The sequence below is a fragment of the Brugia malayi genome, assembly GCF_000002995.4.
Source record: "Brugia malayi strain FR3 genome assembly, contig: Bm_008, whole genome shotgun sequence".
NCBI lineage: Eukaryota > Metazoa > Nematoda > Chromadorea > Rhabditida > Onchocercidae > Brugia > Brugia malayi.
This window is the reverse complement of record NW_025062285.1, coordinates 114,310-139,776: the sequence shown is the minus strand read 5'-3', so window position 1 is coordinate 139,776 and position 25,467 is coordinate 114,310. Positions and strand designations below refer to the sequence as shown.

General features: G+C 21.0%; 2 protein-coding genes across 2 annotated transcripts; one reads left to right on the top strand and one right to left on the bottom strand.

Annotated features, from left to right (window-relative positions):
- Window positions 1-3,389: 3,389 nt before the first annotated feature.
- Window positions 3,390-12,661, top strand: Bm7440 (Uncharacterized protein; the record flags this gene model as incomplete). Its single annotated transcript, XM_043082741.1, has 5 exons — window positions 3,390-3,507; window positions 8,837-8,983; window positions 10,409-10,570; window positions 11,992-12,132; window positions 12,357-12,661. The coding sequence occupies 5 exons, from the start codon at window positions 3,390-3,392 to the stop codon at window positions 12,659-12,661; spliced, it is 873 nt and encodes a 290-aa protein (XP_042938675.1).
- A 1,175-nt stretch (window positions 12,662-13,836) lies between these two features.
- Window positions 13,837-24,964, bottom strand: Bma-acs-16 (cDNA sequence BC018371, putative; the record flags this gene model as incomplete). The annotated part of the gene is made up of 12 exons (XM_043082740.1): window positions 13,837-13,953; window positions 18,810-18,923; window positions 19,608-19,752; window positions 19,887-20,035; window positions 20,723-20,818; window positions 20,939-21,110; window positions 21,439-21,584; window positions 21,829-21,924; window positions 23,807-23,921; window positions 24,077-24,249; window positions 24,535-24,720; window positions 24,833-24,964. 12 exons carry the CDS (start codon window positions 24,962-24,964, stop codon window positions 13,837-13,839), a joined length of 1,641 nt encoding a protein of 546 aa, XP_042938674.1.
- Window positions 24,965-25,467: the final 503 nt, after the last annotated feature.

Genomic DNA, 25,467 nt, shown 5'->3' with positions numbered 1-25,467 from the left:
ATATTTGGATTTTTTTTTTGATAAGCTAAAAACTTTTGAGAAATACAAAGATTAGAATCTATCATTAACAATCCTTTTTAATTTTTAAGTATTACTTTTAAACATAAATTTTGAGAAAATTTTTTATTCCATTTCATTATGCCATGAAAAGTGCTTTTTCATCAAATTTGAATTTTTTAAATAGTACAAACTTTTCAATTTTATACCTTTTTTTTGAATTAAAAAAATTGACATACATTATAAAATCAATTATTTTTTGAGTTTAGATAATTGCAGCGATAAAAATAAATTTGAATACAATTGATAATATTTTTGATTTATTGACTGTTTCATTAAAATATGTAAAAAATTCGTTTTTTTTTTTTACATTTTGAAATTTCGAAAATTATTGAAACTTTTTTGTAGTTTTACTAAAATCATTTCATCGTAATATCAAAAAGTAATTGAAATGTTTAATATAATGAAAATTATTAATTTTACAGAATTGAAATTATAAAAAAAGTAGCAAAGTTAAAATAAATAAAAAAAAAGCAAAAATATCAAAATAAATAATTTCCTTTTCTTTTTTTTTTTTCTCAAATGCTATTCTCTCTTAAATTAATCAAAAATTTTACAAATATTCGTTGTACTTTCATTTTTTCTTTTTTGTTTTTATTTAATGAAAAGGAAAATAAATCTCAGAAAACATAATTTTATCAAAAGAAAATTTTCCGTTACATTGTTTACATTGAATTTGAATCAAATTTTAAAGTTATTTTTGTTAGAATTTAAAAAAAAAAAAAATTTGATTCGATAACTTTTATTTTTGTTATGTATAATTGTTAAGTGTTTAATTATTCAGAAATTAATTTTTTTTTTTATTCAGTTTTCTTCTTCCAAAAAAAAAAAAAAAAAAATTCTTAAAATATTTCTTTTTGCAAATATTTCTCAAAAAAGAAAAATAAATTCTTTTTTCCTAACAAAATTTACACATTTCATCGTTCAATTCATTCTTTACTTTCAGTGTAATTAAAATTAGAAATAATTTTTCTTTTTTAATTTTAGAAAAAATTACCCAAAAATATTTCTGCAACTTTTGTCATAAATCAAATTTGTGTATTTGGCTAATAGTAATGCATGCTTGCAAAAGTAATGCATGCATCATGCGTGTCATCGTTCTAGAATTAATTCTTGGCGCTATATCTTCCATCGATATCTTGGGACAAAATTCTTTTCATATTAATATTATTATTACTTGAATTTGAATTTGAGTAAATTATTTGAAATATTAATTTTAAAATGACTAAGTGACATTGAAATACTAAATATGAAATTGTTTAGTACAAATTCAGCTGTAAATCAATAAAATTCACTAACACGAAATTGAATTTTCCTATCAAATTTAACTTTTGGAGCTAAAATTCAGGTTGCAGTGTCAGTCACTTACTTTACTTTTACTTTTGTTTACTTTTTCTTTCAGTTTAGAAATGATAAAGATTATTAGCGATTGTTAAAATAATGTTAAATTTTAGGAAATTAAAAATTTTCACAAGAAATTTAAGTGACGCAAATATAACACGCACACGCACACGTGAACATACATACGCACGACACATATAAACACACGTAACTGTACATACACATACACGTACACATACATATAGTAAAGACAAGGGCGAAGGGCAAAGGTCATGTAATTTACAAAATAATTATGGTAAAAAGAAGAGAAGAATTTTGGAAAGAAAAATTTAAAGCAGTGATACTATTTGATATTAGTGAAATTTGTAAAAAAATAAAGATTTACTTTCTTAATTACATTCTTCTTTTTTCTCATTTTTTTGCTCAAATCTATCACAAAATATGAATTTAAATAAACTTTAAAGCATACCAATGCAAATCTCTTAAAGTAAACATATCTTCGAGAGTGATAAAGCCATGCTTAGATCGAAGATATCACATATTCGATTGATAAAATTGCTTAGAAATACTATTAAAATGTGAATAGGCCCTAGACGATAGGTATTCTCGACTGTTCAGATGATTGTGATATAAGTTTGATGGACTTCAAATTGTTTCATTAGCTTTTCTCCTAATAACAGATTTTCGGGTATAATTACCCGAGAAATCCTTAAGCTTTCATTAAGCTTTCATTGATTCATTCCATCACATATAGATGCATGTATATAAATCCTTATCGATAATTAAAGTAAATATCTCAGAACCGCCTTCTTCTCTCAGTAATTATTAGATTAAAGAGAGAGGGAGAGAGAGAGACGAGGAAAGGAGAGGAGAATGAAGCAAAAGTTAATAGTATGAAATGAAATGCTCCGCCCAGAATTTCATTCCCATTTTTATAAAGTATGATTAGTTTAAATAGCAGAATGAATGAAGGAAGAAAGGAAATGAGAGAGGGAGAAGCAAAGGACACAGCACTGGGCTTCTTTTTTTTATTTGTATTACCGAATTTGAAGTTAGTCCACAAAGCACAATTTCCTTTCTTTTTCCTTTTTACTTTTTGCTTTTCATTCATTTATTTTATACAAATAAATTGTTGCGCAATAAATTGTTTTAAGTAATTAAATTTATGTAATTTTTTTCTTTTTCATTTCTTTTCTTTTAATCATTAATGTTTCATAATTAATTATATTATTTGTTAATTTTTGATTGAAAAAGGAAAAAATTATTTTTCGTTTTTTCTTTTTATATTTGTAAAATTTGTTAAGAATCCTTTTTTTTTCTTTTTTTTTGCGAGAATTTTATTAAATATTGATTAATTTTATTATAATTATTTATATATTTATTACAAGAGGAAGAAGAAAAGAAAGGAAGAAGGACAACAATAACAACTATTATTATTGCTACTGCTATTACTACTACAATTATTACTATTACTATTACTATTACTTTGCGATACTATTAATATTACTTTGCAAAAGTATTAAAATATCTGAAATATTTCATCTACTTAATTTCTACATATGAAAAAATAAAAAAGTTAAATTTTTTCTCTGGAAAAATTGAAAATTAAAGAATGTCCTAATCGATTAATTATAACACTTTGTATTATTCTACTGTATGCACTATTCAATTGAAGGAATTAATTAATTTGCTTAAAATTGATTACTTTTTCTTCTTCCTTTTTCTCTTTACTCTGTTTAATTAAATTTAACAGTATTTGCAAGCACTGATAACAAATTCTCTGTTTCATATTTTCCTCTCATTTGCTTATTATCATTTAAATTTTGCATTAATGGACGATATATTTGATCAGCGAAAAGCATCGACGGGAATTAAAAGTGCCTAAAAGTTTAAATTTAAAATATTTTACTGATAAAAAATCATTTTATCCTATCTACACAATTCGAAAAACATTTATTAAATTTATTTTCTAAATTTCAAAGGAAAAGAAAATGATGGCAATTGATTGTAATCAATCTGCTAAAATAATCATTCAAATATTTCTACTAAATATAATAATAATGCTCTTACCATCTACCCAAGCCCTCTATTGCTTGGTTATTAAACCTGGTAAGTATTTCAGTATTACAATTTAAATTACAATTATTTTTTTTTTCGTTTATTCTTCGTTTTAATTATTGTTTACAATATTTTGCTCTCATCTATTTATATTTGTATGATATTATGTTGTCATCTGTAATTACTACAAACTTATAAATTAGTTAGATTAATTAGAATTAGCTTAGCAGTAAATTAGCTTATTCCATGCTAATTGATAAGGATAATTTGTTAGAATATAAAAATTTTTCACTGTCTCTCTCTTTCTCTTTTTCCCTTTCTCTCTTTTTTTGAAATTTAATAAAATAAAGAAAGAAAAAGAAATGAAAAAATTGGAAAATCTAAAAACAAAAAAAAAAAAAATCATTGTATTGATTTCTTCTTTTTTTTTCCTTCTTTTTCAGTATTATTTCTAATTAATAATGCAAATGAGATGAGAAAGATAAAAATTTTCTACCATTTCCCAAAAGATTTAATAAAAAGTTCGAAATTTTTACATTTATATTTTCAAAGTTTCTTTGTTTGTTTGTTTTTTAGTTTTTTTATTAATTTAATGCCAATATTAAAATTGCATAGCTATAAAAAATTGATTTCTTCTTTTCTTTACAATTATTTTTTTCATATATTAATTAATAAAATTGTTATTTTCATCGTTATTTGATTATTATAATTTAATAAAATCTTTATTTCCATTATTATTTATTATCAAATTTACTACAATCTTTTTGCTTATTATTATTATTACTATTATTATCATCATAATTCTTAGATATTTGTTTAATATTCGAACCTTTTTTCATTTTTAGCTAATTTTTCTTTTTTTGTTTACTTTTTGTTAATTAATGCATTTCTTTTATTTCTTTTTAACTTCACAAAAATTTTTAAAATATTCTCAAAAATATCAGTTAGTTAAGATAATTTGACAAATATATTTATTGATTATTGAGAATGGAAAATGAAAAGCAAAGAAGGAATGTAAGAGGAATAAAAGCTAAATTTGTCATATCATTCGTCAAATGAACTTTTGGGCCTGGAAAAACAGAAAGGACAACAAAAGGAAATGAATGGCCTTTTTTGGATGCAATAATTTCTCTTTCCACTCTTTAAATTATTTACTTTTATAAACAAATAAATAAATAATAATAATAATAATAATAATGTTTCTTATCACTTTTCATATCATATCATATCACATATCACTGAAATAAAAAGATTTAATAAACTGTTTCATAGTTTTATTAATAAAAAATGAAATTATATTTTGTTCAATGTAAAATTTGGGGAAAAAAGAGACAAAAAATGCGATTAATTAAACATTTTTACTTTAAAAGAGCTTTTATCTAAAAAAAAAAAAGAAAATCTACAGCCAACTTTATTTATTACTTTTACTAATAATAAATAATAATAAAAGTTTTCATTTTATTTATAACTCAACGCACTAAAAATAATAAAATTTCCCTTTTATTCAGTCTATTTAAAAATTTTTTGAACAAAAAAATTTTAAATTTTATTACTTTTGTTAATAAGCGATAAAATTTTAACAAAAAAGAAAGGAAAATGGAAAACGAAATTAGCCTTAAAACATTTTTTTCTTTCTTTTAGTTAGCATTTTTGTGTTAGCTTTAACGATTAGCAAATATTTGACAGAAAATTTCTTCCTCAATTCAATTCATTCCGTCAAAATTTTTTGATTGTTTTATGCATTTCTATTCAAATTCACAAATCAATAAAGTAAATAAAAAGTTCGCTTAAATGCTGTATAAGTAATACAATCGCCATTATTGCATTGCTTCATTTTTTTTTTTTTTTTATGTGAAAGATTTTTTAAAAGTAAAAGTAAAATTTTAAATTTATAATTTATTTCTGAAATAAAAAATAGAAAACAAAAAAAAAAAAAATTAGGGAAAAATTATTTTGTTTTATAATTATTACTATTTTTCATTGCGTAAGTTTGAAAATGACGATGAAATGTTTGCATTTTACTTGATGTGCATGTTATTTACAATATATTTCACTTGAAAACCGGTTCATTCTATCATTTTTCCGGTTTTTCCGGTGAGAAATGAAAAAGTAAAATGAGCATTCTGCCAGCCATTTTAGTTAGAATTAACGAAATAATTATCAAACATTGATTAATTGAACATTTTTATAGATTAATATTTAAAGCTATTATATGAATAAGTTCAACAAAAATAAAATAAAATTATTTTCAAAAAAAAAAAAAATTTTTTTTCTCAAATTAATTATTAATTATAAATAAAATTTTAGGACAAAAATTTGAATTATTAATTAATATAACAAATATAATTTTTATGCATTTTTATGCATTCTTTTTGTTTTTAAAATTAATTTAAATAACCGAAATATTTTAAGCAAAAAAAAGAGAAAAAGAAAATTAATAAATATTTTGATTATTGTGAAAATAATCTGAACGATTTTATTGTTAAGGATAAGAATAAGTGGATAAATCTACTTTATATATTTGGCCTAGGCTTTTGGATCCAAATACTCTTTGGGACTTATTAGCATCTATTGTTGAAATGACATCACTGAGCCAAGAGATGATGAGATGTCCCAGTTATGGACGAAAGTTTTAAAAATTTAGGAATGTGTGGTGTAAGTGAAAATTTGAAAATAATTTAAAATATAAATTAGATGTGAAGAAAAAAAAACGATAATAATTGTTATAAAAAATTAAAATTAAAAATTATATTAATTGAATAAACTATTTTGCATACTTTTACATTTGTTGTTGTAATTTTTGGCATAGAAATGAAATGGATTACTTACTTAAATTTTAAAAATAAATTAATTGAAATGGTCAAAAATATTATTAGGTATTTGCCATTATTTATTACTATTACTAATACAGCTAATAACTATTCTATTAATATATTTTAATATATTTAATATATTTTAAAATTTATTTCACCTAAATTCAAATTTTGTTTTTTTAAAAAACCTAAAGTTTATATTTTATTTCTCTCTTTTTTTTTTCTTTTTTATTTCAGATAATTTATAAATACTAATTAATATCTGAAGAAATAAGAATTTGATGGTGTAAAATGGTAGCAGTGGTAGTGGTAAGGTCATTTAATCGGATTAAATCAAATGACAACAAATATTCGAGCATTAGAATTGTATTTACAAAATTAGAAATGGAATGAAATTAATTGGTTGGGAAGAAATTCTCAATAAAATGAATAATAAAATAATGAATAAAACGAAATTGAATTAAAATATCAATAAAAATAACATTAAAAATAATAAACAAAACAAATTTTATCAATAATAAACTAACTTAACAGTTTAATAAATTAGTATATACGAAAGTAAAAAGAGAGAGTTTATTAGATATTTAAAAATTCAATAAAAATTGATTTCAAAATTTCAAATATTAAAATATTGATTTTGTAAAAAATTTGATTAGTTAGATGAGTAATTTCATCGTTTTTTCTACTTTTATAATAGTTTAAGATTTAAATCAAAATTTTTTCAATTTTAAATCATTTCAAATATTAGAAAATTTCCTTCCAGCCGTATTATTTTTTGATTATTATTTGTATTTGCATATTTGCATGGCTAAATTTTGCTTTTTCTAAACCACTAAAATCATTTCATAAGTTTAAATTTGAATAAAATAAAATAAATAATCAAAGCTCTAAATTCTTTCTCTCTCAGATCTAACATTTTCTCTTTTCATTAGCTGTCATTTAACTTTGTTTCAAAATAAATAATAGCTAATTAATATTTTCTTTTATTTGTATAATTAGTAAGTCTTATATATCATAAAGGAATCTTTCTCTTTCTCTCTCTCTTTTTTTTTGTCAAAAAATTATTAATATTTTAAAAAATGATAAGAAATTTTTTGAAAATTTGAATCATCGAACTATTATTTCTACATTGCACATTGATTTATCTTCTGAATTAGTCATCATTGTGTGTACATTTTGTTTAAAATTTTTAAATTTAAGAAAAAACATTTATGATTAACTGAAAAATTTGATATTATTAAAATCATACAAATAAAATTTTATCAAAAAAAGAAAGAGAAAAGAGGAAAATTTATTTTAATTCTTATAAATAAAAAGAAAAAAAAATATTTGAATAAATAAATTCTTTCGTTTCTTTTTTTTCTTTCTTTCTTGCAGATGTTCAACAATTATTTGTTAGATGCGTTTTTAGCACAAATGAATTAATTATTTGCTTTATTTTACATATTATAATGAATAAATATACAAGGAGAGACAGAGAGAGAGGGACAGAGAAAGAAGGACAGAGAGAGAGGGACAGAGATGGAGAGAGAGGGAAAAAAGCGTTTGTTTATTGAATATTCCTTTCAAGCTTGTACTCCACTGATTTCTTTTTTTTTCAATCTTACTATTTAGAATTTAAATACTAAAATTTAAATCGACCAATGTTATTTTTGCATCAATTAAATTTGACTGTTTATTTCTGGTTTGAATTGATTATTTACTTTTATTTAAATCAAAACGAAAAGACTTAATTTTTTTTTCACTTTTTTTCCTTAACCAAAAGTATTATTTTAATATGGAATGAAGAAAAAAAAGAACCAAAAATATAGATAATGAAAAGAAATGACATTAATATATTGGAAATAGAAATGTCATTAATGCTATTCAATTCCAATTTTTTTTCCTTTCTTCCATTTTTCATCTCTGTGTAATCATTTCTTCTTGCTTTTGCACAATATTTGAGATAAATTTGAAATCCAAATTGATATTTAGATGGAAAGAATGGAATACTGTCAATAAATCAATTATCTAAGCAAAATTAATATTTCTTATTTAATAAATTAATTCGATATTTTAATTATTTTTTGATGAAAGACAAAAAAAAAAAGAAAGACTTCTAATATTATTTTAGAAATTAACTGTCAATTGCAATTTGTGATTTCCTTTTTTTTTTTTCTGAATTTTCTACTTTTGTTTCGGTTAAAATTAATGACACTGATTTGTCACTTACAAGTGGGATTTACTAAAGGATTAATTAGCTTTAATGGTTGAATGATTTTCGACATCATTTAAATTATGCATCGCTTAGTTAAAATGCAAAATTAGAAGGAAATTTTTCTTTTGAAATTTTAGTTAAAAAGAAAAATAAAAATTTTTTTCAATAAAATAAAAACAATTTTTTTTTTATTTTTAAATTTATGCCTCATTTTTCTTTTTCTTTTTTATTTTTTCATATACTTTCATTTCAATTGCTTTTATATGCTTTTTTTACACTAAAAAAAAAAAAAACGCTTTATTTTTCATTTATTTTTGAAAATATCAAAAATAAAGCAAAATTTTTTTTTTTATAATTTTATAAATTTCAGGACACGGTTTAATCAGTGAACGTTGCTCACATTTTGCCGTGGCATGCCGAGTACGCGTAGAAAATGACGCCATCGTATGGTACACGTCAAAATTATACGACCGTAATCAATTAGCATGCGTTATGCGAAATGAATATGGCACGCTTGGTTACTTTTTTTTTTTGTTTTGACTTTACACGTAACGTTTAATAATTTTTAATGTGTTATAATTTGATTTACGTGTATTTAACGTGTATAAATTTCAAATCATTTACATTTCACGTATGTTTTCAATCATTCATTTTTTTATTCTTTAGAATCAAATTTACAAATATATCTTTTCAGTTAATTAATTAGGAATACATTTATTTCAAATTTTGCTAATTAATAATCAATAATTTAAAAAAAAAAATCAAAAAAGCTAAACGATAAGTAAATGAAATATTAGAACAGCAAAAATTTGTAAAGAAAAGAAAAAAAATATTTAAAAAAAGAAAATGAATGATTTATTTTTCTTTTTTATCATTAATAATATTTTTATAGAATTTGACATACATTTAAGATAAATTAGCATTAGAAGATTGATTATTGTTCATTTTAATTATAAACAATAAATTGCACAAATTAGAAATATCTTTTGCATGCTGTAATAATAATAATAATAAATAATTAAGTGAAATGAAATTTCATTTAATTATTTGTTTGCTTATCTTCAACAATAATAATTGTAATTATAATAATAGTAATTGTAATAATGCTTTAAAAGAAAGTTAGAAATTATTTACCTTAAGTTAAAATTTATTAGATTAAAATTTAGCAAAATGTTTTTCTTTTCTAAAAAACGAAAAAATAGAATAATACAATAACAATAATAAATATATATGTATGTATAGCTTCAAAGAAATGAAGAAATTCTTTTGAAAATTACAGCAAAAAAATAATTTGTTTACAAAAAACAATTAACAGAATAAATAAATATTTTTGTACATTAATATAAAACAAAGTAAAATATAATTATGCATAATTTGTTAAGTGAAATTCTTTTTTTTTTTTTTTTTTGTTTATTCTAACAATTAATAAATTAAAAATACTTTAAAATCAAAAAATCAATTGTTATATTTATTACTTATATAATTGTAATATTTAGCATAAATTTGTTGAACCTTAAATGATACATTTCAATTTTTTTTATCAGGAATTGAATTACTTAATGATAAAGTTATTTGTTAAAATTAAAATGAATTCAAAAAAAAAACATCATTGATCAGCTAACAATATTTTACTACTGTCCTTTGAATTCTAATTCATACTTAATTATGATAAGCATTTCTTGTAATTTATTAAATCGACAACTATACTACAACTTGTACTCATTAATAATATTATGTGTTTACAATAATATAAAAATTACAATGATTTAATGATTATAACAATGTAATCATTAAATCATCGATTATAATTGTATAAGAAAAAATTTGATTATTATGGCCTTTGCAATTATTTAATTTGTTTATTGTTTAAGTCATATTTATTTCTTTTTCTTCCTTTTTTCCTTTGTTCTAGCAATTTGATCGATTTGATGTAAATTTACAGATCGATCAGGTTGCATCAAGAAATCATCCGGAAGTGTCCGGTGTTGGTGCTATGGTCAAAGTAACTGTAACAGTCCACAAAACATGATCAAATTATACGATGCATTTAAAACGGGTGATTCGGTGTTACTTGATGAGGTCATCGATGACATCGAAACATCAGGTTGACACTAAATAATTCCTCTTCCTCTCTCTTTTTCAAATTTTAAACAAATAATAATTTTTAAAATTACAATTATTCATCTAAAAAATGAAATGAAAATTTTCCACAAAATTTGGAAATAAAATAAAATGGAAATGGAAAAAAAATAATATATTGAGTTTACAATAAATTAAATTTCTTTTTTCTTTTCATTATATTTGGATAAAATTCATTTAACACCAAATTGCTATATAAATTTATCATTTAAATTAAATTTTTCACTAAGTTTTTTTTTTTTTTTTTTTTTACTGTATTGCATGGATTTTAATCATTAAAATTATTGCAAATAGATTCGATTTTAATGCAAAATAATATTTTATCATTTATGCTAATTTAATATTTCAAATGAAAGTTTATTTTAAAATGTCATCTTTAGCTATTATAACACTAATTTATTGATCGAAAATTCTTTATGACACTAATAAAAACATTTATACTCAGTGTCCAATTTAATTTATTACTTTAATTAAAGCATTCAATTATATTCTAAAATCGTTGTAAAACAGATTTTGGACGCTTTATCTATTACTTTCCTATTACATTCCTTCTACCATTCAATTTAAATTATTTGACCAAAATTTTTAATTATTACTAAAAATTGTGGAATATTGGAAATTATTATAATTACTTTGCTATGAATAATAATAATAATAATTATTATTATTATTATTATACAGCAATTTATAATGATTATTTTACTATGAACAAATATTGTTATAAAGAATTTTACAATAATTGCCTTTTTTTTTAAAGAATAATATAATAATTTTACTTTGATTTTATTGTGATAATTCTTTTTTTTTCTTTTAAAAAAAAAAAAAAAAACTTTTGCATTCCTTTTTGTTACTAACAATTTGTTTAATTTTTTCTGTTTCGTTCAGATTTTTTTTTTTTATCAAAAATAAATTTTTTTTTTCCTTTGCGGCCGATAAGCTAACATTGCTCACACATATAGAATTTACTATCAGAAAGATATTTACATATACGAGAAATAAAATTTATATATTTAATCGTTGTAAATGAAAAAAAAAACGAAAGAATGGAATTCGTTTTTGCTTTTAATTTTTCCTTCTCCTTTAAAATAAAGTTTTAAATAATAATAATAATAATAAAAGTAATTTGTTGTATTATTTTAAAGATAAAACAAAAAATTCAATTAGTTAAATAATTATATTACATTAATAAAAAAAGATAAAAATGAATGTTAGTGCATTCATTTTTTTATAAAAATGGAAATATGGAAAAATTTAAAATTTAAATAATGCTAAATGCAAATAATTAAACTAATAAATTAAGATGTGATATTTAAAAAATTAATACTTAATAATATATATTTCATTTTTTTCTAAAAAAAAATTAGTAATATATAATTTGATTTTTAGATACCAATGATTATGAAGATGAATCCGGAATAGAAACTACTTCTATTCGAATTAGTACTGCAAAATATGTTACGGAAAATGTTAAAAATAAGCCAACATTACAAATATTTGAAAAGGATCATCGCAAAGTTGTAACAAAAGGTAATAAATAATTAGCATTTAGAAAGAAAGCTAATGAAATTAGCATTTTAAAATTATGCAATAATATTTTTTGAAAGATTGAAAAGCTGAGAATTAAAATTATTTCAATTGAAAAATTGATTTTTCATTGATATTTTTTCTTTTTTTTTTTCAATATATCAATTTCATGCATTATCCATCTATGTTTTAAATTTTATTTTAAATTTAAATATATTATTTCTTAGATTATCCCATGGCATTATCATCCATTTCGATGCAAATCGATCATACCAATCAGCAAAATGTTCACAAACATCAAAATTCTGACTCAAAAATGAGACAATCAATAAAAACAACCGAAATTTTGCCAACAATTACTGATAAATTAAATGAAACTACGGAATATTCAAATATGAAACATTCTCGAAATCAAAATGAGAGGAGAATTCGGCATAAAGAAGTTGCCGGATCAGGCGTTAAGTCATTACGTAAACTGGAAATATTACGTGATACAATTGCTTTACTTTTATTTTCATTCATAATGTTCTAAAACAATTGTTCAGAAAATAAAAATTATTAACTTTTTCACTGTGAAAATTTAATCATTCAAAAATTTTCTTTAAAAAAAAAAAAAAAACTCAAAAGAAAAAAAAATAGATTTTTATTATTATAAATTCATTTTTCAATGATTAAATTTCTTCAAGTTAGAAATTAAAATAAAAAAAGAAACATTCATTTAACTTTTTGAAGAAAAAAAAAAGTGACACTTTGTGGTGACAATGTTAGAATGTTATATTATTGTCAAAAAATTAATTCTTTCATATTTTTGAATCACAAAAAACTGAGAAAAAGATTTCATTCAAATTTTTTATTCTTTTTTTTCTTTTTATGTACAATAAATTCTTCTGTTATATTAAATTATAACCATTTTAAAATCTTTTTCTTTCTTTCTTTCTTCTTGTCTTAATGAAACGATAATTGAATTTGTATGATTGATTATATTTTTCCTTTTGAATGCTAAAAAATCAGTTTGTCATTGTTTTCTTATATATTACATTCAATATTAAACTTTTCGTTTGCATTTCAGTGCTATCAAAACAGTAACATTCATTTATTCTCGAATTCTAAGATATCCTGTAATCCCGAGATATCCTGGAAGGCTCAAATTGCACCAAGAATTTAGAGAAAGACAATAGTATTATTAAATAATATTTGAATTATTATCATTACTTCTTTGTACAATTAATTAGATTGCAATTAACAAGCAATCTTTATTAATATTTTTTTCCATTTATTTTTCAAAATCACAGCAATAAAATGCAAATTAATAATTATTTTATTCAATTTAAAGTTGAAAAAATAATTTAGCATTTAATTCTATTGCAAAAACAATTATTACTTCTAACATTTTTAAAAATAAATACATTTATTGGAGTATTTAAGTACCAATTAGATTATAAATATAATTATAATAGGAAAATTCGTTTGATCCAACCTTTGTTGTTTTTTTCTTATTCAAATAAAATTTAAAAAAGAAAAAACAAATAAACTAAGGAGCGATTATATATATATGCATATAAACACAAAAAAGACTGAAATTTTATTAAAGTTAAAAAACTTTAAAGAAATTTTAAATTTCACAAAAAAAAAAGTAAATAAACAAATAAATAAACAAAATAACAAAAGCAACGAAAGTAATTTATTTTTTTTTTTACGAAGCAATTTTTATGGTTTCAATTGTATTTCATTATTTTCCAGCATTTGTCGCATTCGATATTTTTGTATTTTCGTATTTACCCGTGGGAAGTCGTCAACAATTGCAAATTTTGCTGGAACATTTAACTGAAAAATACTCAAAATGTTATTTAATATTTGATTAAATTAGTTTCAATCATTTCTATTTCTCATTTATTTATTAAAATTCGATAGTATTATTGCTATTGCTATTATTATTTCACATTTACTATAAATTAAAGTAGAAAATATTTTTGTCACATTTTTAATTAAAATTGAAAATTTCATTCTAAAAGTTTTTTTTCTCTTTTTGCCTACTTATTGCACTCTTAAATTAAATAATTAATGATTTAGTGAAATAATGGAAAAGAAAGAAACAAATAATATTGAAAGTAAAATTAAACAAATAAACAAAGTGAGAGTAAACATTTTCCCTAATAAGTAAAATCGATTTACTATTCCGGGAGATTCCAGAAAAATACAATATTTTTAGGATAATAATAACAGTAATGAATCCAGAAAAAGGATGAATGTATGAAAGACGAAAACCGGAAAAATATCAAAAATAGGATTGGATGTGTTTACTAAGATAAAATGTCTTCTATGAAATTATCGAAATGATGCTATAATGTTATCACATTTTGATGACATTTTAGTGCAAAATATATTATTGACTTTTTAAATAACCTTTGAACTGGTGAACTTTTAAGTAAGTAATAGTGACCTTTTAAGTGATGACCTTTAGCATTTCAAAGTATTACTGCTTTAATTTTAAAAAATGAAGAATTTAATGCTTATAGTTACAGAAATGTTTTTCAAAAGCTTAAACATCATTTCATTTAATATATCAGTTTTTTAAATCTTTCTCTTGCATGTGTGTATGTGTATGTATGCATGTATGTATGTATGTATGTATGTGTGTGTGTGTGTGTATGTGTCTGTATGTATGTATGTGTGTAAGTATGTCTGTATGTAAGCATTTATATTTGTAATAAATGCTTAATGCTTAGATATTGATAAGAAAATAGCGATTACTCATCCAACTAAAATTTTTGTTTTCATCTAACGATGATAATAATATTCCCAAAGTGACTAAACAAAAAAAAAAAAAAACAGAAAAATAGGAAAAAAAATTTAAAAAAGTTTTATTAAAAAAAATTTTTTAAATCTAAAATTTAAAAATTAAATTGAAATTCTTTCACATTTATTACAATTTCATCATCTAATATTCCATTTAAAATATTAATCATAAATAAATGACAAATATTTGTTAGCATAATGATTAATTATCAAGAAGTTATGATAATATCTATTATTATTATTATTATTTGTAAGAATTATGATTATAAATAATAAAATTTATCATTCAAATTAATTAATAATTCAAATTAGACAAAGTAATTTAATAAATATTTCTATGAATTTTATTTGAAATGTAAAAAAAAATCACAAATTGATATAGTAGCAGTGGCAGTGGTATTAGTGTCATTTAGTTTGGAAAAGAAATTTAATTTTACACAAAATTTTAATGATTAAAGTGAAATGATAAGAATTCCTTATTAAATTATCAAAATAAATAATGCAAATGACTAACTATTAATAAAGTAATTCAAAAAATAAAAAAAAATAAAAATAAACAAAATTAAAATAAGCAATGAAATTAATTTTTTGCTCGATTTCCACTTTAAATTGTAAAAAATTTTTGACTAAAATTTTAGTTAATTATTAGTTAAATTAACCAATTAAATATCTTTTTTTTTTTGAAAGTTATTTTTCTTTTTCAAATTTTCATATTCCAACGAATATGAAATTCCGAATGACATGTGTGATACTTTTCTCTCACTAGTATTAATTAATTAATTAATTAATTAATAACTTTTCATTAGTGGTTAGTGTGAGAAAAAAAATTTAAGTTTTAAAATTATTCAAACAGTTACAAATGACATGGATGTAGTCAGAATGAATTTAATTATTATTTGTTGCTGCTTATAATCCTTTGGGAGTTGAAAATACTTCGAAACTGATTATTCAATTATTTATTTGCAGTTGCTGTTTGTTTGTTTATTTGTTTATTTTGTTTGCTTATCATTCTTTGGAAGTAATTGAATGGATGAATGAATGAGTGAAATGCATAGAAATGTATTATTTAATTAATTATTTGGAATGACAATGTGGAAGAAATAAAATTGGGAATTGATTATTAGAATAAAAATTATATATTCGATAACTGATAATTGCAATAAACAAATTTAAAAAAAAAACAAAAATCGCAATAAATTATTAACTAATTTTGTTGTTTTGAAATTTTTTTATATAATAACAAAATTAATAATATAATTAATAGTATTAAGCATATGCTTTGATACATATTGAAATGCAATTTATTTTAGCCTAGCAATATTTTTGTCTCATATCACTTGGCCTAAAACTTTAATTCTAAGGCAGTTATTTAGTCACTTCATACCACAACATTTCCTACCCAACCCTCATTTCCCACGGGCAATTTAAATAACTGACAGTTGCAGATGTGTCAGACAAAATAGGAAAATAGGTACACAAGATTTCATGAGATATTAAGCATTGCTGTTAAAGTAATTGCATTTTCAGTTAGTTGTGGTTAAATTTCAAATTATTATAAATTTAGGGATGTAAATTTTAAATAATAGTTAAAAATGCCAATCAAATAATTTCATACTTTAATATCCAACCTTAGTAATTCAAATTGAAATCAATAAAAGACAAATAATGCTTAAATATATTTAATTCTAAAAATAAAATTAAAAAAAAAGAGCAAATCACAGTAAAAAATTTAGTATTTGTCAAGAAGAAAACTTTTTTTTTTTTTAATTTGTGTAAAATAAAAATAAAAAAAAGGAAATTCATGCATTAATTATCAAATATAATTGATATAAATATGATAGCTTAAGCATTGTTTATTGTATTTAAGCTTTAAGTATTATTAGCAAAAAAAAAATTAAAGCTTTTTCCTTCTAGCTGAAAGCATTTGAAATCTTTTACAATTTTTTTTTGTCCATTGTTTTAGTTTTAAAAAATTTTAGAAAAAAGTTATTATTAATTAGACTAATCGATGCTTACAAAGTTACTTTCTCTCTCTCTCTCTCTTTCTCTCTCTCTCCCTCTCTCTCTCTCTCTTATATAACAACAATGGCCACAAAATTAATGGAAGAAAATAATTGATAACTGGAAAGGAACTTTTGATCATTGCTCAGCTAATGAGGTATGCATTTGCTTCAAATATTGAATGAAAGCATAATGTAATGCTAACACTAAATTTCGTTGACAAATGCAATTGGTCATTTGGTCATTTGGTCATCGCTTGCATCCTAATTACTGGCTACTATGCTTCTTCATTCTGTCCACTTTAATATTTCTGTCACATTTCAAAAACCATTGTCTAATCTATTTGTTACATAATTTTTTCAGCTATATATTATATTACTAATTTTATTATTATCAGTTTGTGCCATTTCAATGATTTATTTTGAAATTTAAAAAAGTCCAAAAAAAAGAAAAATATCTTTCATGAATAAAAAAGATATTTTAAGCTAAAATGAATTAAACAAATAGATAAATAAATAAATGAGTAGGCAAATAAATAGATGAATGAATAAATAAATAAACAAATAAATAAATAAATAAATAAATGAGTATTCATTTGCATAATAAAACAATAAGGCTAATAAAGTTCAGAAGTGCAAAAACTTCTTCACTTTAAATGCGAACTGTTAATAGTTGTAATAATTCAAATTTTGACAAAATAAAAATTTGAGAAATCAAATTTATTGGATGAATTTAATTTAATTTAATTTAATTTAACCGTAACGAACTAATATAGTGTATTGCAAGAATTTGGAAAAAAAAGAGGGAGAGAGAATGAAATAATTCGTTTCTAAAATCAATTGGAATTTAATATTTTGATTATTTATGACTTTTCGCACTTTTTCTTTCTTAGTTCAGTTCCATTTTATAGTAAAGTTTTCTCATAAAATTTAGCAGTTAATTTAATTTTTCCATTTTCCTTTTTTTTTGGTAGCAATTAAATTTATCATAAAGCAAAATTATCACAGATAATTTATGTGAAAAGAAAAAAGATAACAAACATTTGTCGAACAAATTTTTTGTCAACAAAGCAAACAAACTAGAATACAAATTTAATTTTAAAATTTTCAATAACAATAATAAATCTTATTATAATGATAATAAACAATAACAATGATGATATAATGATAATCTAACAGCTAATGAAACATAATTAGGATAGATTAATAGTGAAATGTAATTAAAGCTAGCATTTCAGATTTTAATCTAATGCCGTCACTCATAAATCGAAATTTTAAAGCTGGTTGGATTAATATTACTCTCATTTAAATGTGCAAAATTTAAAACAAAATTTTGTTACTATTATATAAATGTGAGAATTATAAGATGCATTGATAAATTGAGGGATAATTATAGTTTAAGAATTATTTATTTATTATTATTCCATAATTTCTCAACTTATTTTCTTTTAATTTCTATTTTCTCACTGTTATTTTTTTTTTTTTAAAAAAAACTTTTTTATATTAATCGTAAATTTAAAAATGCACAAATAACTTATCTTCTGCAAAAGAAAAAAAAACGCATAATTAATTAAAATTTTTAATTTATCGTAATTTGAACAGTAATTACTATAAATGTTTTTATTTATAACAAAGTATAATAAATATAAAATCTCTTCCTTTTTCCCATTATACTCGTATTAACTTTATAATTTTAAAAATTTAATTTTTTTTTTTAAGTACTAGAATTGTTATCTGATGTAGATATCTCATCTAATGCAAAAATTTTTTTTTTTCACCGTTTAAATTATGAATAATTTGTGAAACTGAAAAATAATTTTAATTCTTTTATTTTTACAGAAATATAAAATAAAAATTAAAATTCAAAATTAAAATCAAACAAACCTTATTGTTTTTGCATAAAGCAATTAAATCTGTTAGTATAATATCAGTATTAATTTGAGAATTTTTTAATACAATAAATGCATACAATGGAAGTTTCTTGCCAAGTGCAACAATCTGAAACAATTGATAAGCACTGATAAGTAAGTGATAAGTGAGATAACTCAATTTTAATTTATCACTTTTATGATAAAAAATTGATAGTTTTTCGAATTAGTAATTAATCCTATTAAATTTTATAATTAGATTATCTTTTTCCATTACAACAAACTACTTTTAGCATTAATTTCACCATTCTTTTTTCAAAAAAAAAAAAAAAATGATTTTTTAAAATTTAATTTTTTGATTCACAGAAATAATTTGAATTAAATTTAATACAAAATATGATCGATCTAATATAACATTTACAATATAAAAAGATCAGATATATTAATCCTAATTATTTGCGAGCACATACATTCATCAATATTTTAATAATCTGCAAGAATTATTCGTTTCTTAATTATTGAAATTTTTTAATTTAATTAATTTAAATCTTTTTCTTCTTTCTCTTTTTTTCGGAAAAATGTGAAATTAAACACATTGATAATTCCAATCCATCCATTTTTTCTTTAAAAAAAACATTTTTTGGGGAGAAAAATTAATTTTTATTATTTCCTATTAATTCTCAATTAAAATTACACAATTTTACTTATTACTTATATATATTCAGGTATTGATGAGAATTCCAAAAATAAACAAATTCTATTAAACGTTTATATTAATAAACAAAAAAACAAAAAAGCGACAAAAATAAATGACCTGTGCCCCTTTGACCTCATTATGAGAACATAATGCTTTTTCGAGAATCCAATGCTCGACAAGTTGACCCGAACTGTCCACAATCAAATCTTCTTTATTAGTTATGATCTCAATAATGCCATCTTCATCCTTTGTTACTATATCTCTATAATTTTTCTCTTTTTTTTTAATTTTCATTAAAATATAAAATTTGAAATCATATTAGTATTATTTAATTAAATTCTTTTTTAATTAATAAATTACTCAATTAAATTTAAACAAACTTTGTCACATACTTACCCAGTCTCAATCCATTCCAACTCTTCTTCAAACGGTGTTTCATAGCCAAGAAATTTTGATCCTTTAATAGCTTTAATGCAAAGCTCACCTGACTCATTGCTATTATTACCTTTCCAATTTGACAAAATTTCAACGTTACGAATATTTATCTGAATAATAACAATTAATACAAAAATCAATTAACAGTTCTTAAGTTTTTTTTCTTCCAAAGTTAAAAACAATTGCAAAATTTCTTTTCTTTTGACTTTAAAATTTAATTCATTAAAATTCTCCACCTATTTACTTCTTTCTTATACCTGAAATTTCTCTCAAATTTACATTATTAATGTTTTTTTTAAAGTTATATAGTCAATTAGTTATTACAAAAATTTTCAATATTGATTTCAAGAAAAAAAAGTTTGTCAAAATTTCATTATCTAATTTATTTCCAAGATCAACGGTCATCAAAAAATTGAAATCAACAAAACTTAAATTACTTATTTAAACTAAATTAGAATATTCTCAATCGATTCGCATAATTATCTAAATAAGAAAATTAAAAAAAAAAAATAAATAAAAATTAAATCAATTTAGAATGGAAACTATTTGGGTGAGTAAAAATTACTAATAAAAAAATAAACAAAAAAAAAATAATTTTTTAAATTATAAAGTTGTAAGTTCAGCAAGAAATAATTTTCGACAATTAATAACCAATTGAATTGTATCGTTTACATCTTTTCACATATTAAAAAAAATTATAATTTTTATATTTCAATCATTATGAAATCTTATAGAAATAATAACAATTTTAATCGCTCTTATCAAAAAAAAAAAGTTTTAACTAAAACTAAATTTACTTCAAATTCGTTCAATGGCTTTCCAACACCTTTAATATTTGCTGTATCCCAGGTAAGAATTGGTATTGATGCAACTTCCGTTAGTATATAACCATTCTAAAATTTAAAAATTTTCCTTCAAACTTTTCTGTTTTTTTTTTTTTGTAAAAAGCAAAAATTAAAATATTAAAGAATCCTTTTTAACTTATATAAAATATTAAAAAATTTCCAACATACCATAACTTTTTGAACATTTTCAAATTGTTTGGTGATATTTTTGATAAGATCAGATGGCACTCGTTCACCAAGCAAAATGATATTTTCAATCGATGGCAAATGAACATTTTGAATTTGTGCCACTCGTAAAATTAAGCCTAATGCAACCGCATTAGATAACAAATGAGTGCATCTGTATTAAATTATTATTAACTTTAAACTTAAAGGAAATTATTAAAGTGTAAAAAAAATGAAAGTAAAATAAAATATATAAAATAAATTATAAAAAAAAAAAATTTAATTTCGATTTGAAAAAAAATAGGGAAAAAAGAATTAATAATTTGTAATATTTATATCAAAAATATGAAAAGAAATTAGGAAAAAATTTAAAAAAAAGAAAAAATAGAATTGATAAAGAAATATATATTTAGTATGTAATATTATCAAATGTTGATGCTAAATTAAATTTATTTTTTTTTTTTGATTTTAAAATCATAAAAAATCGATATTTTAAAATTTACTGAAATTTTTTGATAGATTCAAAGAGAAATTTAGGAAGTGGTGACGGTGATGGATATATTACTTGCGTATTTGCAATGAATGGTATCAATCCGAGAAATGAAAAAATTGGCATTTTAAATAATGGCAAAGCGCAACAAATGCAATTCTAAAAATTAAAAAATATAATAAAATATTTTCAAATAAATTATAAAATAAAAAAAAAATTTTTAATAAAAAATATTTGAACAGAACAATTTTTTATAATAAATTTTAAGTATTTAAAAAAAAGAAAAAACAAAATGAATAATTAATATAACCTAAGTTTTTTTTTTTTATATTTTCTGAGAAAAATAAATTCTGTATTTAATTTTTTATTTGAATTAATTAAATTTAACAATGTATTAACTAACAGAATCAGTGAAACCAATAGCTTTTACAATAGCATTGCAACCATTTAATAATTGATAATGCGTTAAGCCAACTAATTTTGCTGATGTTGAAATGCCCTAAAAAAATTTTTTTTTTTAAAGATTTAATTAATTTTAAGTAATAAATGAATGTAAGTGAAAATTAGATTTGAACAAGAAATAATGGCAATTTATTAATTTTGTATAGAAAACAAACAAACAAACAAACAAACAAAAAAAGTGGTTTTTTAAATTTAGTTGATTAAACTTTTATCATCGAAAATATTATTACTATTATTGTTATTGTTATTATCAATTATTTTTTAAATCTAATAAAATTGATTTTTAAGAAATATTATTTCCGATTTCATTTCATTACATAAAATCTTCCGAGCATTCTCAATAATTGAGAAAATCTGCGAAAATTTTTGATCTAAAAAATATACTTTTAAATGAGAAAGAGCTGAGTGCAGCACAAATTGATTATTTACTTACTTTTTTTTCTATTAATTATTTATTATCAATGTTAACTAATCAATAATAAGTATTAATATTAATTATTTCAATTATTCATTGCTCATTCAAATAGTAAAATTAAATTAATCAAATTTAAAATGAGAAAAAATAAACTATTCAGGGATATAAATGATTTAATTATTATTATTAAATGTTGAAAAAATTAATGAATATGTGGTGCAAATTTTCTTCTTCTTTATAATTTGATTTTTTTATTAAAAAATATTTAATTTTTTCTTTGTTAAATTTAATTAAATTATTCTATAAATGTTAATAGAAAATAATAATCATAACCAATGCAATAATTTATTTAAAAATTCTTTAAATTTTCCTAATTAATTCAAAAAATTTCTAACTAATCAATTTTTTAAATAAAATTTTTCAATTAATTTATTAAATTAATTGAAAAAATATTTTTTTTTAGGAAAAATTTTTATGCATAATTTTCTTTTTAATTTATACACAAACATACTGAAATGCTAATGTATTTGTTGGATGAAATGCATAAGAATAGCAAATTTAATTCATCAATCAAAGTGAAATGTAAAATGAAAGCAAAATTTTATAAAAGAAAGAGAAAAGTAGAAGAGAGGGAGAGAGAGAGAGAGAGGGGGAGAGAGATGGAGAAAAGGAGAAAAAATGATAAATTTTTGTTGAAAAATATGATAAGAAAAGAAAAAAATGAAAAAATTTCATAGGTTAAAATTGAAAAATTCAATAAACTAAAAAAGTTTTTTCTTTTTTTTTTTTTAACGGATAGCATAGAGCGCTCTAAAGCATTCGTTTTTCTTTTGCTTTTGTTAAATTTAATATATATGTAAATAAAATTATTTTGACAGCAAAAGGAATAGAAGCAAAGAATTTAGGAAAAGAAAAGAAAAATTTTTTGGAAGAATAATTTCATTCATTTCGTTTCTTTAACTCTAAATCAAAGATTAAGCAACGAATTAATGAAATAACTGTGCAATAATTTTGACATTTTAGGGGATTTGCAAAATATTTATAATTTATCTTTTCTAATGTTTCAATTAAGTAACTTTTTTTCCCTTTTGCTTATTTTCTATATTTTATAATTTAATTTAAAAAACAATGCAAGCGAAAAGAATTATTTTTACATATAAATTTATTTGTTTAAAATCAAAAAAAAAGGATAACAAATTAAGCATTAAATTGAATGCTTAGTTGTTAATTAAAAATTTGCATTTTTAGAGAAATCATAGATTAACACTTTTTAAGCTTAAACTAGCTTAAATTAGCTTAATTTAAAAAGAAACAATGATTACCTCATTTGCTAGGCTCTTTTTTCTTTACTTTACTTTACTTTAGTATATAATGATTGACTAATCAAAAACATTATTTGGCTTAGTTTGAATAGCTAAATTAGCATTTCTATTTCTGTTAAAGCATATGAAAGCTTAAACCTAAAGAAAAGTACAATTTTTAAAAATAAAAGTAATTAACTTACAGATGTAAATTGCAAAGCTACAAGTTTATGCGTATCCCACGTTGTAAAATCTGGTAATTTATCAACTTTCTCTCTATTACTTCGTCCATAAATTTCAGATAACGTAAACGTACCACTATAATATTTATTTATTAATTTAATACATTTCTTTTTGTATCATTAATTTAAAAAAAAGGAAAATGTGTTCAATTACAAAATTTTAAATTTAAAAAAAAAAAACATTATTATTTAATTTTTATTCATTAAATTTAAATAAATATTAAAGTTTACGCATGTTTATGCTCTTCCTCAGCCATAATTACGTGAGTTAATTTTGGTAGCACTTTGCTACATAGACGGCCTTTAACTGAGTACATTAATTCTGGTGATAGTTCATTCAATAAATTATTTAAAAATTCAACTTCACGATTAGCTGGAAAACAAATTATAGCACGAAATTCACCCTAAAAACAACAAAATTAACAATGTATTAAATTGATAAGTTAATAAATAAACCATTTATAATATTTTAAATTTAAAAATTTAATTCACAAAAATATTTTTATTTTTCTGCTCTTAATTACAATAATTAGTTAATTATGTTTATCATTTATTACAATAACTTATTAACTTGTTTGATGCATAATTAAAATTAAAATAAGGCTAGAAAGATAATGAATTATGTTTTAAAATTAACATCAAAATTTAGAAAATTCGATTTTGAATTTTGTAATGAAAATAAAATGAACCTTAACAAGCGCATATTTCAGTTGTTCAGCATTTGCAAAATTTGGACTCATTAAAGAAAAGATTAAATTAGCTCTTGCACATGCTAATGCACAAATAAAGAAATGAGCTGTATTTGAGCCACAAATTAGGATACGATCTTGTGGCCTAAGGCCAATTGATAATAGGCCAGCTGCTAATGTATCCATCTGTAAAAAATGAAAAAAAGCAAAATTATTAAGTTTACAATTTTGAAGAAAAAAATTGTAAATTTAATTTACTTTTGTAAACTTTTTTTCAAAAGAAAAAAGAAAGATTTACTTCTTTTTTTACATCTGTAAATGTAAAAGTGATTTTTTCATGATCAAATACAGCTGCAATTCGATCACTTTCGCCACATTTGTAAACAAATTCTGGTAATGTCCCAAATAATAAATCGCATTTGCTACTCATATTTAACCTTTTCGAAATGATAAATCTGTTAGTATGACAGAATTTAACAGTATAGCTGAGATTTATCAATACTATAATCACATAAAGTATCAAATTCAAACTACCACAGTGAAAATAAAAAGGCACTAATAATTATAACAAATTATAATAATAATGATAATAATAATAATAATAATAATAATAATAATAATAACAATAATAATTAAACTGTTATTATTATTTATTACTATAAATAAATGATAACAGAAACAATAATATTATGCGTTTAAAACGAAATATATAATAGAAATAAATCGTAATTCTATCAAAGATACCACTGTATCATTCAGTCATTTATGCCAGTTATATTATGAGATAAAATTAGCAAAACATTTTTGATAGTTATTGAAATATTTAACAAATATAACTCAGATAAACTTTTGTCTTTTTTTTTTTTATCAGAAATAATTTTAAATAATAAAAATTTGGAGAGAGAGAGAGAGAGAGAAAAGAGAAAAAGGATT